The sequence below is a fragment of the Ziziphus jujuba genome, chromosome 5 (genome assembly GCF_031755915.1).
Source record: "Ziziphus jujuba cultivar Dongzao chromosome 5, ASM3175591v1".
Lineage (NCBI taxonomy): Eukaryota > Viridiplantae > Streptophyta > Magnoliopsida > Rosales > Rhamnaceae > Ziziphus > Ziziphus jujuba.
This window is the reverse complement of record NC_083383.1, coordinates 28,785,004-28,799,128: the sequence shown is the minus strand read 5'-3', so window position 1 is coordinate 28,799,128 and position 14,125 is coordinate 28,785,004. Positions and strand designations below refer to the sequence as shown.

Sequence of the window (14,125 nt, the reverse complement as noted above, 5' to 3'; positions counted from 1 at the left end):
TTTCTTGCATAAAGTTTAAATTTGCAGTTTAATAGATAACCTGTGAGGAATGAGCATATAATTGTTTATTATGCACAGAGGACATGACCCATGACATTATTGGTGAACATGAAACTCTAGCTGTGGCAGAAAATGCATATTCTTTGACTGATACGGTCCAAAAATCTATTGATGTAAGATTTTGATAAACTAAAATAGAGTACACAGATGTAATTTAATTTGAAGTCAAGGCTAATTATAACTATCTATTGTGTTATTTTTAATGCAGACAATAGAACATTACTACTTCAAAGACATAGAAGGTTTCAAATATTTAAGTCAACTACAACATGCTGCAACTGAAACTGATGTTGATGCACATTTCACCATTGTAGCAGTGTCAGAATCAAATTGCAAACTAATACATTTTTATAGTGTTTTTTTTTATTAAAAGAAAAGAAAAGAAAAAAAAAACAACAATGACATATTTTTAAACAAAGATGTCCGAAGTTTCTAGTGAGGATAACACCAGCTACAAATAATTTGTCTGAGCAAACTATTAAACAAATCTTAAGAGGGAAAGAATTCATAGAATATGTTGATGAGTTGACAGCAGCTGCAGATATTTTGGTAAGAAATATTTATATATTTTGCTTCAATTTCATTACGTTAAGAGGATATTAATTTTCAATTACTGTTTAGGATTTGCCGAATGGTGAAGGGAATGTAATTTAATTTGAAGTCAACGCTAATCATAACTATCTATTGTGTTATTTTTAATGCAGACAATAGAACATTACTAATCCAAAGACATAGAAGGTTTCAAATATTTAAGTCAACTACAACATGCTACAACTAAAACTGATGTTGATGCACATTTCACCATTGTAGCAGTGTCAGAATCAAATTGCAAACTAATATATTTTCATAGTGTTTTTTTTTTTATTAAAAGAAAAGAAAAGAAAAAAAAAACAACAATGACATATTTTTAAACAAAGATGTCCAAAGTTTCTAGTGAGGATAACACCAGCTACAAATAATTTGTCTGAGCAAACCATTAAACAAATCTTAAGAGGGAAAGAATTCATAGAATATGTTGATGAGTTGACAGCAGCTGTAGATATTTTGGTAAGAAATATTTATATATTTTGCTTCAATTTCATTACGTTAAGAGGATATTAACTTTCAATTATTGTTTAGGATTTGCCGAACGGTGAAGGGAATGTAATTTAATTTGAAGTCAACACTAATCATAACTATCTATTGTGTTATTTTTAATGCAGACAATAGAACATTACTACTTCAAAGACATAGAAGGTTTCAAATATTTAAGTCAACTACAACATGCTGCAACTGAAACTGATGTTGATGCACATTTCACTATTGCAGTGTCAGAATCAAATTGCAAACTAATATATTTTCAGAGTTTTTTTTTTTTTAAATTAAAAGAAAAGAAAAGAAAAAAAAAAACAACAATGACATATTTTTAAACAAAGATGTCCGAAGTTTCTAGTGAGGATAACACAAGCTACAAATAATTTATCTGAGCAAACCATTAAACAAATCTTAAGAGAGAAAGAATTCATAGAATATGTTGATGAGTTGATAGCAGTTGCAGATATTTTGGTAAGAAATATTTATATATTTTGCTTCAATTTCATTATGTTAAGAGTATATTAATTTTCAATTATTGTTTAGGATTTGCCGAACGATGAAGGGAATGTTTTTCATAAAATAATCACTCAAATGTTCAAAAACAAGGTAAATATAAATATATTTTGTAAATTTAGTTTCTATAGTCTAGACATATAACAAATTCAAATATTAATGCTTTTAAGAATCTTCATGCAGTCAATCTAAGATATAACAAATGTAAAATTGCAAATATTGTTGTTTTTGAGAGGGTGAAACGTATTGTAAAATGGTGAAAATGAGGCGTCAAAAACAGAAGCAACAGATGTGGATATGAAAAGTCAAACAGATGAACAAGAGGAAAAAACACAGACAAAAGGAGAAGAAGAAGAACAACAAGGGATGAAACACTGCTTAGTTTTTTATAACACATTCTACCACTAATTTGGTATTGAAATGACTTAGATTTTTTATTTGAGTATGATCTTAGATTTTTTATTTGAGTATGATCTTTGCTCTCTGTCTTTCATCGTCATCCCACAAAACCACTCTTATGGTAGGATTCCGAAGGAAAAGAAACAAAGCCTAGGATCGAATGGAGAAAGAAAACTATTTCTGTAGTGCTCTTGCTGACTATTAGCAGTAACAATTACTCAGGCTACAATATTTGTCTTTTGTTTCTCCCATCAAACTTATCGAACCAATTTGATCCACACAGATTCACAGAATTTAAACTCCAAGACATGTGAATAATTCTTCTTTCGTTTTTGTATCTTTTTGGTTTCCAAGTTATCGAAACCAAATGAAATTGAAAGAAACAGATTACATATCAAAAAAAAAAAAAAAAATCGTTGGAAAACTTAGAGATCAAGGTGTTATCTTCATTTTTTTTCTCTGCCAACTAAATGGTGCAGGATAATTAAAGATCTCATCAATTCAGATCATGCAAATTCCATCGGCACTTGCAACCAAATTTAGCAAATTGTCACTCTTTTGGCCTTCTAATATACAATATCTTACCAATGATTAAGATTATATTTTGGCTTAAAAACTCATGTGACCTCATATTTTCCATCTCTTTCACTCCACGCTCACACTATACACCGTTTCCCTCCCTTGCTTGTGAAACAAATACAATGTCTTCCTTTCGTTACAACTCCACGCCACTGTTGTGGATGGGATCCCAACAAAACATAAAAACACCTAGTTAGTAGCCGATGGAAGCCCAAGAACTCACAAACCAGATTCGATGTATTCATTCCAAATTTAACGAGTAAAGGTCCATATAAAATCTAATCATCAAAATAATAAAATCGTTCTAAATTACCCATTCCATTTTAAATTGGAAAATGGTGAGCCTCTTTGATCTTTCAAACCCAAGCTAATTTCATTCTAGTTTACCTTGTTTGGATGCTTGCAAACCTGAAGTTTCTCAAGAAAGTTGTAGGATTATTACTACTTCTTCTAAAAAAGGACAACATGGTAGGGGTTGTGATGACTTGATAACATAGCTCTATTTTCATCTTCTTCATTGTTTCATAATTAGTAGCTAGATCTTTCTTTCCTTGATTGTGAGTAAAGTTTTCGTTTCAACAAAGAATTAGACAAAAGGCAGTGCATCTTGAAACTAATTAAGGTCTACTGCATACCCAATTGCTAATCAATTAACCCTACCTCAAACATATGTAAGTCTAAATGGATTAACCAGAAGAAAATAGTTTCTTGATCTTTTGCACAATTTTCATTTGTTCATAGAGATTTTTTATGTAGTTAATTGTTAAAATGTTTGAACTTTGAAACTTCACTCAACGTATATTAATTTTATTTAACTTGCATAAGTACCTTGAAGACACGAAAAGGAAATACTCCAACTCTCAATGTTGATAACAAAATTAATTTTTAATGCCAAATATCATGATCTATCTGGTTAGATGGAGTTTTAGCAGGAAGAAGACATTACCATATTCTTTTCACGAGCATGAAAGAGGATGGGCAAGGAAGTCTTAAGGTTGAGTGAGGGAGAATAAAGAAAAACTCATTTGATTTTTTTAAGCCAAAATATAATTTTGACCATTGATGAAATCCAACTGTTAAGATTAAAATTGTAGATTTTAGTTAAATCTAGAATTTCCAGCACAAAAACCTCTTCGTATATATATATATATTCAGGAATTCTATAGTGCAGACGTCCATATTTTTTTTATCATACAGATATCTACAAAAAGCAAAGACAATAGTTTTTTAAAACACTAGCGTCTTTGTGCATAATATTAATAATGATTTTTTTAAAAACTGTCTTATTTGTAGACGTCCTCAGCATAGAAGGCCCCTATATATATAGAGGGCCCCTATATATATTTATGTACAAATGTAAAATGTAGTCAAATTGCTTGATCATGTGGATATGTTCATCATTCAAGGTTGTAAAGGTGTATCAGCCTATACCTTTTAAACCTTTTTTAATTTACTAATACACACACACACACACACACACACACACACACACACACACATATATATATATATATATATATATATATATATATATATATGTTTTAGCATTTTATGTGTTAGTTTAGTTGATAAATCATTCATATTCATATTTAAAATGTTATAAGTTCATAATACCAAATATAGAAAAAATTGTTTTAAGTAATAAAAAAAGAAAAAAAAATTATATTGTTATATAATATTACCGCCGGCATCCCCAGCCAACACATCCTATAATATTATTGCATTTTTTTATCATTAATGTTGAGGAATTCGAACTAAAAGTTTTTGTGTAGGAAATAATAGACTTTCTCATTAAACAATGTTCAAAGACTGAGAGGAAAGAGAGGGGATGAAATAAGATTAAAATGAGGTATTCTAAAATATCTTTTTTTAAGGTTCGTGCAACAATCCCATTTATCAAAAAAAAAAAATGACTTTTCTATATATATATATATATATATATATATATTATATATTTTTTTAAAATTATGTGAATTTTCAATATTATGTTTGGTGGCTTTGTTAATTGATTCTAACCATGTCATTATTTATTGGTCAGGTTTGTCCATTGATTCTACCTATGTCATTATTTGTTGTTCTCTTTATCGTTAACACTTCTACCATCATAATAATTTGGGTATGCAAATGACAAATTATATGAACCATAACCCTTTTTTTTTTTTTTTTTTTTTATCAAACTAGGCAAATATAATGATCACAGGCATGCCATTAGTTTCAAGGCTGGCATTTCCATTGTTTGATTATTTGAATATAATAAAAAAATATTTAACAAAAAAAAGAAAAGGGATGAGTTAGCTCAAAAAAAAAAAAATTTCTTTTGCATTTCTCAAAGTTATTACATCTATTACATTTATTCATGCGTAAAATTATAGAAAAATTACCACTAACACGAAAAATTTTCAGAATTTTATATATAAAATAGTTGCACTTAAACAGAAAGGAAATGTTAAAAAGTGTTTGAATAATTTGTCCATAAATTTATGCACGGAATAAAATAACATTTTTTTATTTTGAATAAATGCTCAGGTGGAAACTATAATTATATTTGCACATGGAAATTAATCGGTTTGTTTTGGTTAATAATATAATCCAAAACTTTATTATATTTATTCTTGGGATTAAAAAAACAAAAGCCTTATTCCAAGAGCAAAAGGACTACTTTTTACCGGATCGAAAAAGTTTCTAAAAAGCCGGCCTCGTTTGCTTTTGGAATGTCGGCAGAGCATTTTGATGATGATAACTACAAAATATAATATTCAAGAGAAAAATAAAATAAAAAATAAAAACTTCGTTTCTATATTCTCAGGCATAATATTCAGAATACAGCTGAAAGTGAAACTACTAAATTTAAAGTACAAACTCCATGAATGACTAGAAAAACACTTGCGAGATTGTTCTGTAAATCTTAATGACATTCACGGGTTTTGTTTTGTTTTGTTTTGTCTTTTTTTTTTTAATTTATTATTACTATTTTTTTTATGTCTTTTTGCTTGGAAAAAAGAAGCCAAACACATTCATTTCATCCATTCTGTGGTCTATTCAAATCTTCACTATTCAGATGGTGTCAAATTGCATTTATTTTGGCACCCCAATCACTAGGATGGCAAAATTTTCCATGCAAAGAAAATCAATATATTCTTCAATCAATCTTCAAATAGTTCTGCCATATGTCTAGTATTAGCATCAAATTTTCCAAACACAGCATTTTAATCCATCACTTCTAGTTGGCTTAATTATATTTGTATTTTGCACTGCGTTTCAACACTGCAGAAAAATTACACGCATGTAGAGACCAATCTCTATAAATTAGTCCAAGTGTGTAACCCAACAAACAAAAAAAAAAAAAAAAAAAAAAAAAAAAAAAAAGAGAAAAGGAGAAGAAAGAAAACAGAACTTGTATTTTTTGAGTCGTGGTGAACCGTGTAGGGAACATACATACATCTTATGGAAGTCAAGAGTAAGAGCATATAAAAATGAAACAAGGAAGATGCTACAGATCCCAAGTTTCGGGTTCCAAAATATTTTCCAAAAGAACCATATGTTGCTAAAACCTGGTCGATGAAATGACAACCCGTAATGCTTTCCATGTTATTTGGGAAAGATTTGAGAACCCAAAATTTGGAATGCTAAGCATTTTCCGATAAATAAATCACTCAATAAAGTTACAATGGAACACTGGATGTGTCCTAAAGCAGTAAAAGCAATAAGAAATGCATCATTCCAGATCTACTATCCCAAAATTGGAGAGAAGGATCTTTACTTGATCTACGAAGTCTGAGCCTGTTGCATACTCTGTTAGCATTCCAACAGCAAAACCAAACATTGCCCATCTGTAATGCAAATATTCAGAATAGAGAACTATCTAAGTTAGCGGGAATGACAAACCAAATTTAGTCTGCAAGTGTGCAAATCAACCGTAGGATCTTAGAGATCAACCGTAGGATCTTAGAGATTAGAGAGGATGAGAATCTAACATAATTGACAAATTGGATAATAGAAAATTTGGCTATCACAATCTTTTTGGGTCTCCTAGCAATTGAAAAAGCAAGTTGCTTCTATTAAATAACAACCAACTACAGTTCTCTCAACTTAATACAAATTAATAGACAAAAGGAAGGTCATTGTCATAAATATGTCTAAATATTTATTTCTGGACATATTTAACCCCTGTTTAGCCATAACCTTTTTTTTTTTTTTTTCCTCTCTCTCTCTATTTACAACTGAAAAAAACTGTTCAACACTTTTGAACAATATTTTGTTTTTGAAAATAAAAGGACAAGTTTTTAGTAGCTAGACATGGCTTCTCATACATGCATTCCATCTACTTAGTGCATAGTTGTATAACAAACAAGCTCCTAACTTCATCATAATTAAATTTCCAACAACATTTACAAGTTTTTGAGAACAAAGATAGCCTGCAGATTACGAACTTAGAAACAAATTCCAGAAAGAAAAATCAGAAAAACCCTCGTACAGTATGATATTAGAATTAAGAATTGAAAAGAAAAATGGAAAAGGAACATAAAATCATCAAGAAGCTCAGGAAGAATGCATTTCTTTTAGTTGATCACTTATAATTACCTATCCAAAGAGTTCCCCATCCAAGGTATCAAAAATTATTAGACTACTGAAATTTTCGTTTTTAGAAGGTCTAGCTCATTTTGTGGGCTAATGCATAAAAATCATATATATTAACAAGCATGCCAATAAATCCACTAAAAACCAGAGACTACATGTCAGACTGAATCAAATGCTGTTCTTGCTCAAACAAATAGGACTAAATGTATCAGATCTAATCCTAGGCTTCTTAGCAACTAGCAAGTAATATGGTTTCTTGTGGTCCAATGCATAAAAATGAAATTCTGAGGGGAAAAGCCTTCATTTACATATATGCCGCATGCTAAGCACATCAATCCAGGATTATCTTCCTAATAATAAGAATCATGATCAATACAAATAACAAGCAAACCATTGACTCACCTGGGAAAATCTATTTGTGCATTTATTGCAATTGCTAAGATTTTTCATTCATATATAGGTATTCAAATGTCATAAGCATTTAGGTGTATTAAAGCATTTTGAAAGCAATCATTTGTTTAAAAACTGCAACGGATGAAATACTTTACCAACAAACTAGAATGACAGACAGAAAGAAAGGCCTTTTCATAACTGCAATTAATAGTTGATGGTTCAAACAAGGATTCCATAAAGGTGTGAGTTTGATGATACAAAAGAACTTAAAAAACACAACACAGCCATCAAAAATTTTAGGGTTAGCTTGAGTTGAGTATAAAATCACTATTTACACGATTGGCTTGTCCCCTTTGCACAAGTGGGTTTTTAGGTTTCTTCCTAAAAATAAATGATTTCACACATTTCAGCAGCCAAATCTTTCAAATGGATTAATAATTTCAAAATTCATTCACAATTTCAGAATCAATTCAAATTAACGCATAAACATCACAAAATTATAGACTAAAACAAAATTAAAAAAAAAAAAAATCAGAATGTCTAAAATGTTTACCTTCCATTAGAAATCTCATTCTTCCCAACGAACCCAAAGAAGGGACCCTGATCAGCATCATCAAGCTTCTTCTGCTTGAAGTAATCCTGAAGCTCCTTAGCCTTCTGTCTCTGAAACTCCAATGTTATCACCGCATTCTTATCATCCACAGATACCAACCCGGAAACAGAAGCCGGCTTGGGAGGTGGAGATGGGGGAGAAGAGGAAGAAGAAGGTGGAGGCTGAGAAGGAGGAGTGGGTTTGAGAGAAGGAGGTGGAGAGGGTTCCCTGACAGAAGGAGCAACAGGTCTTCTAATGGGTCCTTCAGTTTGAGAGCTCCTAATGGTTTTGATAGAAAGCTTAGTTGAAGTGAACCATGAAGAAGGATGATGAGAAGTCGATGAAGTGGTAGACGAAGAAGAATAAGAACAAGATGGTGCAGAAGAAGAAGTTGGGATTTTGATAAATGGGAATGAAGATGCCACTGACATTTTTTTTCTTTTTCTTTTCTTGTGTGTAAATTGTACTGGGTTTTTTGTTTGGTTTTGATTTAGAGTTATCAGAATCAAATCTTGATGATGGGTTTGGTTTCTGTGTGGATAAGGTGTGGCCAAGTTTCAAAGAGACTCTGTATTATATGAATGGTTTCCAAGTCAATTGGTCCTCTGAGGTGCACGTGCTTTTTTTTTTTTTTTAGTTTTTTTTTCTTTACAAGATCCAGAGAAAAAAATAAAATAAAATAAAACCCAAATTATTAATTATCAAAGTTAATATTTGATTAACGCTAGAAATTGCAAAATTTGTTATTAAATTTTAAATACCAATTAGTATTTCCATGCTGTCCTATAAGAATTATCTTAATAGCAAAGTCGCTATTTTTTTCAAAAACAATTCAACTTTTCAAAAAAAAAAAAAAAATCATTGTTTGAATCTTTTATAAAGAAAAAATATAAATCCTTTCGTAACAAGGATTACAATATTTTTTAAACTAGGAAGGGAAAAAAGAGCATAACTCATGCCTACAACCTTTAAAATCAAATGTAAACATGAGAAACTCACCACTTAACCATCCTCACTTGTACCCAAAAATTATTTAAAAAAAAAAAAAAAAAACTCCATTTCCTTTTCATCATTTATCATTCTCCATTTCCTTTTCTATATTTTTCTGATCAAAAATTTTTTTAAAGAATTATGCAAGGGAGATTCTCCAACTTGCTAGTTGAAAGTTTTCCAGTGCCCCAAAGAACCGAGTCCATGCCCTCAAATTTAACATGGTACCAGTTTTTCTTGGATCTTTATATTTTCATAGAATCAGAAAATAAGAAACAGACTTTAATACTATGATCTTTATGATACTCTACATATTCAGGAGAAGAGCAAATTTCAAAGTATCCTCAGAATGATCTCAACAAAAAAGACGAAGAAAAAAAAAAAAAATTAGCACATTAATTAACATAAAAACAATGGACAGGTGCAGTCACACAAGAACGATAAGAATAATTTAACAAAATGAAGTAAAATGGCCACAAGCCTTTTGAGTGACAAAATTGAAACCTGCAGCAACCGAATATAAACATATAAATGATCATTCTGACGACCCTGCCAAGAGCTGGGCAACTCCTTGCTATGCTGGTATCCTTTTTGTTACTCAGAAAAATCCCACCTTTTCTTCTCCCGGAAACGAGTGACCAAGCTTCCCATGGCTGTAACTTAAACTGATGGCATCATCGCACGAAAAAACAGAGAGGCCGAGTACAAATTCTTCGCAAGTAAAGCCACAAGCTACATAATTGCACATGAACAACTTCTTTCATTCCCACTGTCAAAGTCATCATCCGATGCATCTGCCTCACTACCAAATTGGATATTATTTCCATCTCAGCATAATATTTGAACAAAAATTAGAACAAAAGGGAAAGAGAGGAGTAGAAACAACTGCAATCAAATTAATCTTCTATCTCAAAAAAAAAATATATATATATATATATATATATTTATGTATGATCAGGAAACAAGAAAAAATGGGGAAGAAATGAATATTGCAAGCTGTCTGTACTAAAAATCAACAACTATATTGGAACTTGAACACTTTGATATGTCCAAAAAATAACCAACACTGGATGCTTGACAAAGAAGTTAACTGAAGACTTTTATAAAGAATTCCAGAAAACAGACGAATTTAGGAAGCATCGAAATTATGTTCAAAATTTATTTTTGTCTTTAGCTTGGAAATCATAAACTACTGAAAACAACCGAGATTGTTTTATACTATTTTCCTCAAACAATTTATAGAAGCTATCTGAACATGCCATTAGAACTTCTTTATTTCCACTAATCTAACTAGATATCTATTTCATGTTGGCGGTAAAAATGAAAAATATTGTTGACAAAAGGAATTTGTTTGAATATTCACTCGACTGTTGTTGGAAACATTTGATAATTGACTAGCATTTTCGGATGTATCCAGACGGTCACATGGTCAAAAACAAAATAAATTGTGCTTTTAGTTTCTGGATAGCACACTTCTACCATTACAGGGTCAAGTCCTAGTTCATCATAATTGCCTATGTATTGTGGGACTTCCACATAATGCTTGATTTTCTTCAACTTGTTCATCATAAGGTTGAACAACAGGAATTTGATTATGGTGGAGCAGCTTCTTGGTTGAATTCTCACCCAAAAGAGCAGCTATAATAACAACAAACCGTTTTGATCTCTTCCAACTTGGACAAACTATTATTAATATGACCTAAAATTCTCATGCTTTTGTAAGTCTTCTTGGTTGAATTCTCACCCAAAAGAGCAGCTATAACAACAAACCGTTTTGATCTCTTCCAACTTAGACAAACTATTATTAATATGACCTAAAATTCTCATGCTTTTGTAAGTCTTCTTGGTTGAATTCTCACCCAAAAGAGCAGCTATAACAACAAACCGTTTTGATCTCTTCCAACTTAGACAAACTATTATTAATATGACCTAAAATTCTCATGCTTTTGTAAGTCATCTTTTCTTAAGTGCCTCAATACGACATTATTGAATTTGAGCACACACCTAGAAACATGGTTTTCACCAAAAAGATTGAAGATTTCAGGACCAAAACATACTTTATGTCAGAGCCAACTGACGTAGGACAGATTAGAAAACTGGTTTATATTTTCTTAGGTTGATTGTAGAATTTGAAGGGTAGGCCAGTAATGGCAAAAGAAGTCAAGGTTTATTAAAAGATAAGTGAAAGGGTAAAAGCCAGATGATCTGAAAAAGCTAAATGCTGGAAATTCTGGGCAATGTCTAGTTCTAAAAATTGATTATTTTTGAAGGGTACCTTTGGGTCCTAAAAATAAAGAAGATATTGAGGGTTCTATGTTTCAACTGGATAATGGAAGCTTAAAAAGTTGGAGTTGCAAAGTGTCAAGAAAGTCGAGATTTTCGAAATTGTACAGTGAAAGTTAACTGTTCCTCAAGAATACCCAATATAATCAAAATACATGGAGATTCCATTTTTAATCTTGGAAAATAAAGACCATATATCTAAACTCTTAAAACTACCATTTCCTAATAGACTTCCTTTAAAATACAAATCATATCCCAATGGACTGGGACACTCAATATGGTAAGCATCTGATAAAAATACAACAAACTCAACCAAAGACTGTCTCCTAAATTTTGAACTCCAATAAATTCTAAATCTCACCACAATAAAAAATTAAAAATTTAAAAAAATAAAATAAATTTATAATGTAAGATCTGATCATGCTTGTTTAGGCAGCGAAAGAAATTTTAGAAAGTGAAGTTGATGCAGACAATGGTATATAATATAAATAAACCTAAGTAATAAATGGAAATCAATATAATATCTAATAATCAATTGCACACCTGGGCTCAAATTCCCTGATCTCAACAAGATCACTCCCACAAGTATCAGTCCATTGAACTTTTCTTCTTTCATTAGGAGCAGGGATATTCCTTCCTGTGTCACCCAGTGCTGTATACTCATTAGCAGTGTTGGAAGAAGCAGGAGTACTATTTGATGGCTTCTTCAAGCTACTCTTAAGAGCAACCTTTCTTGCATCACCATCATCATGATCAGCCGTCTGATCTGTGCCCTTATCGGAAACAAGAGACCCTGGCGAGACATCCTGTTGTTGGGCAGGTCCAACTTTAAGAGGAGATGGAGTGTCAAGCCCAGCGGAAGTGCGACCAAAGCAGACAAAGGAAGCACAGCCGCGGGCAAGTCTGTTCTTCGTGGAAGCCAGCTGGAGGTCAGGGTCAGATTCTTGGTCCACCAACTGGTAATGATTCCACGGCGAAACTCTCATGGGTTTATCTTCGTTCTTCTGACCCAAGAGAAGAAGGGTCAGACCTTTGCTATACCCAGAAGCCGAAGAAGAGAAGAATCCTCCTCCTTCTACTGCCAATAACATCAGTTCTGCTCATCTGGACACCATGGAATATGTTCTATCCAGTTTACCTCCCCATGAAGAACCAAGCGAACTGTCCTTCATCCATCAATAAAGCATTATTAGAATAGCTATCCAAATTAGCAATTTAACACTTAAGAATTTACCTAACACAAATCAGTTCCTCAAACATAGTTTGAAGACTTGTTAAGAGAATTAAAACATATATATATATATATATATTCTTACACACTAAAACTTTAGTTTAAATTGACCAGATTTTTCAAAACCAATACAAAGTCCGGAAAATATACACCTTCAATTTCAGTTAGACGGCCAACTACTTATCAGGTACCCATTACTAAGAATACAAAGAGGTTATTAACAGAAATACTTAACGCCATGGAGAATCAAATACCACAAAAATGCTTCTCTAAGTTCCATTTCAGAGAGAGAGCTTATCAATATTATAGAGAGCTTTAAAAAAAAAAAAAAACAAAAACAAAAACAAAAACGAAAAAAAAAAAAAAAAGAAATTGGTGGAGAGGTTCAAAGTTTGAAACTAACTATAGATTTGATCTCAATTGAGAATCCATTTAAGAGTAGACCACCATTCCTCCTAAACAACACCTATTATTACTTGTATAATAATTTCTCATTCAGACACTACTTTCCCATTAAATTCAACACCTAACTTTTTTTTCCACTCCTTCCATATTATTTTGAGGGAAAATATTAAAAGCTAAAATGCCGCAACTCTCACACACTGCAATAACTTTTCTTGTAATAAAAAATAAAATAAAAATGGAAAAGATAAAATAGAAATGGTAAATTTAAATCCCGAATCTCAAAATTCTGTCAATCAGAACTTCAAAAACAAACTGGTTCACATAATTGAGCTAATTTTCCACATTCTCCAAACAAAAATGAAAAAAAAAAAAAAAGTCTTCTTCAGTTTTCCATCGATTTCTCGTGAACCAAACAGAAAACCAGGTCAAAGAAAATAAAATTGGTAATTACCTTGATAGTGATTCAAAACCTACGAATCAACGACAAAGAGATCTCCGATAAGATGGTGTCGGCGGCAGTGGGTCGTTGAAGCGGCGACTGCAAAGTCTCCGATCGCCGTTTTTTTAAAGAAGAAGAAAAAAGATAAAAATAAAATCGGCGAGGAATTGGATTGGGGAGCGAAGACCAAAAAATTATAAAAAAGAAAGAAAATAAGAAAAGAAAAAGATGTGCTTGCTGATGGTTCGAATTATTTAAAGAAAGATAGGGACTGTGACTCTCAGGGCGCATGATAGCGATGGGCCCTTCTTTGTTTTCTTTTTTTTTTTTTTTAAATATATATATATATATTTTATTGTTATTTTTTTGGTTCTTCTCTCACTTTAAGAAAAGTTGGAAGTATGGTATTTTGTGTAAAATAAAGCATTTAATATTATTTAAAATCATAAATTAATACCAATTGCTTAAGTAAAAAGAGAAAGCTTGCTTTTGTTTTTCTTGCCCGTTGCTGCTCCTAGTTTATTCTTTATTCTTTTTTACTTTTTCTTCTTTCAGTTAAATTTTACTAATCATAGGATTTTCTTTTTCA

The 14,125-nt window shown here is 31.4% G+C and overlaps 2 protein-coding genes across 4 annotated transcripts; both read right to left on the bottom strand.

The window, feature by feature from the left end:
* Positions 1 to 6,000: 6,000 nt before the first annotated feature.
* On the bottom strand, positions 6,001 to 8,741 carry LOC107421728 (light-harvesting complex-like protein OHP2, chloroplastic). Its single transcript, XM_016031026.4, has 2 exons — positions 8,150 to 8,741; positions 6,001 to 6,455 (listed from the first exon to the last, which is right to left on the bottom strand). Exons 1-2 carry the CDS (start codon positions 8,617 to 8,619, stop codon positions 6,341 to 6,343), a joined length of 585 nt encoding a protein of 194 aa, XP_015886512.2. The 5' UTR covers positions 8,620 to 8,741; the 3' UTR covers positions 6,001 to 6,340.
* A 706-nt stretch (positions 8,742 to 9,447) lies between these two features.
* On the bottom strand, positions 9,448 to 13,770 carry LOC107421589 (uncharacterized). 3 transcript variants are annotated; one of them, XM_016030854.4, is made up of 3 exons: positions 13,549 to 13,770; positions 12,005 to 12,622; positions 9,448 to 9,972 (listed from the first exon to the last, which is right to left on the bottom strand). In XM_016030854.4, the coding sequence occupies exons 2-3, from the start codon at positions 12,550 to 12,552 to the stop codon at positions 9,960 to 9,962; spliced, it is 561 nt and encodes a 186-aa protein (XP_015886340.1). In that variant the 5' UTR covers positions 12,553 to 12,622; positions 13,549 to 13,770; the 3' UTR covers positions 9,448 to 9,959. The 3 variants fall into 3 exon arrangements, with proteins under 3 accessions (XP_015886340.1, XP_015886339.1, XP_015886338.1); XM_016030853.4 differs by having other exon boundaries at positions 9,448 to 9,980; positions 12,005 to 12,627; positions 13,549 to 13,767; XM_016030852.4 differs by having other exon boundaries at positions 9,448 to 9,980; positions 13,549 to 13,766.
* Between the last annotated feature and the right edge of the window lie 355 nt (positions 13,771 to 14,125).

Excerpts from the sequence above, each read along its gene's own strand:
- LOC107421589 (XM_016030853.4), bottom strand. The coding sequence starts at position 12,552 with ATGTTATTGGCAGTAGAAGGAGGAGGATTCTTCTCTTCTTCGGCTTCT. Across the intron at positions 9,981-12,004 it reads ATCAGGGAATTTGAGCCCAG|TGAGGCAGATGCATCGGATG; the intron begins GTGTGCAATTGA and ends CCAATTTGGTAG.
- LOC107421728 (XM_016031026.4), bottom strand. The coding sequence starts at position 8,619 with ATGTCAGTGGCATCTTCATTCCCATTTATCAAAATCCCAACTTCTTCT. Across the intron at positions 6,456-8,149 it reads AATGAGATTTCTAATGGAAG|ATGGGCAATGTTTGGTTTTG; the intron begins GTAAACATTTTA and ends TTTGCATTACAG.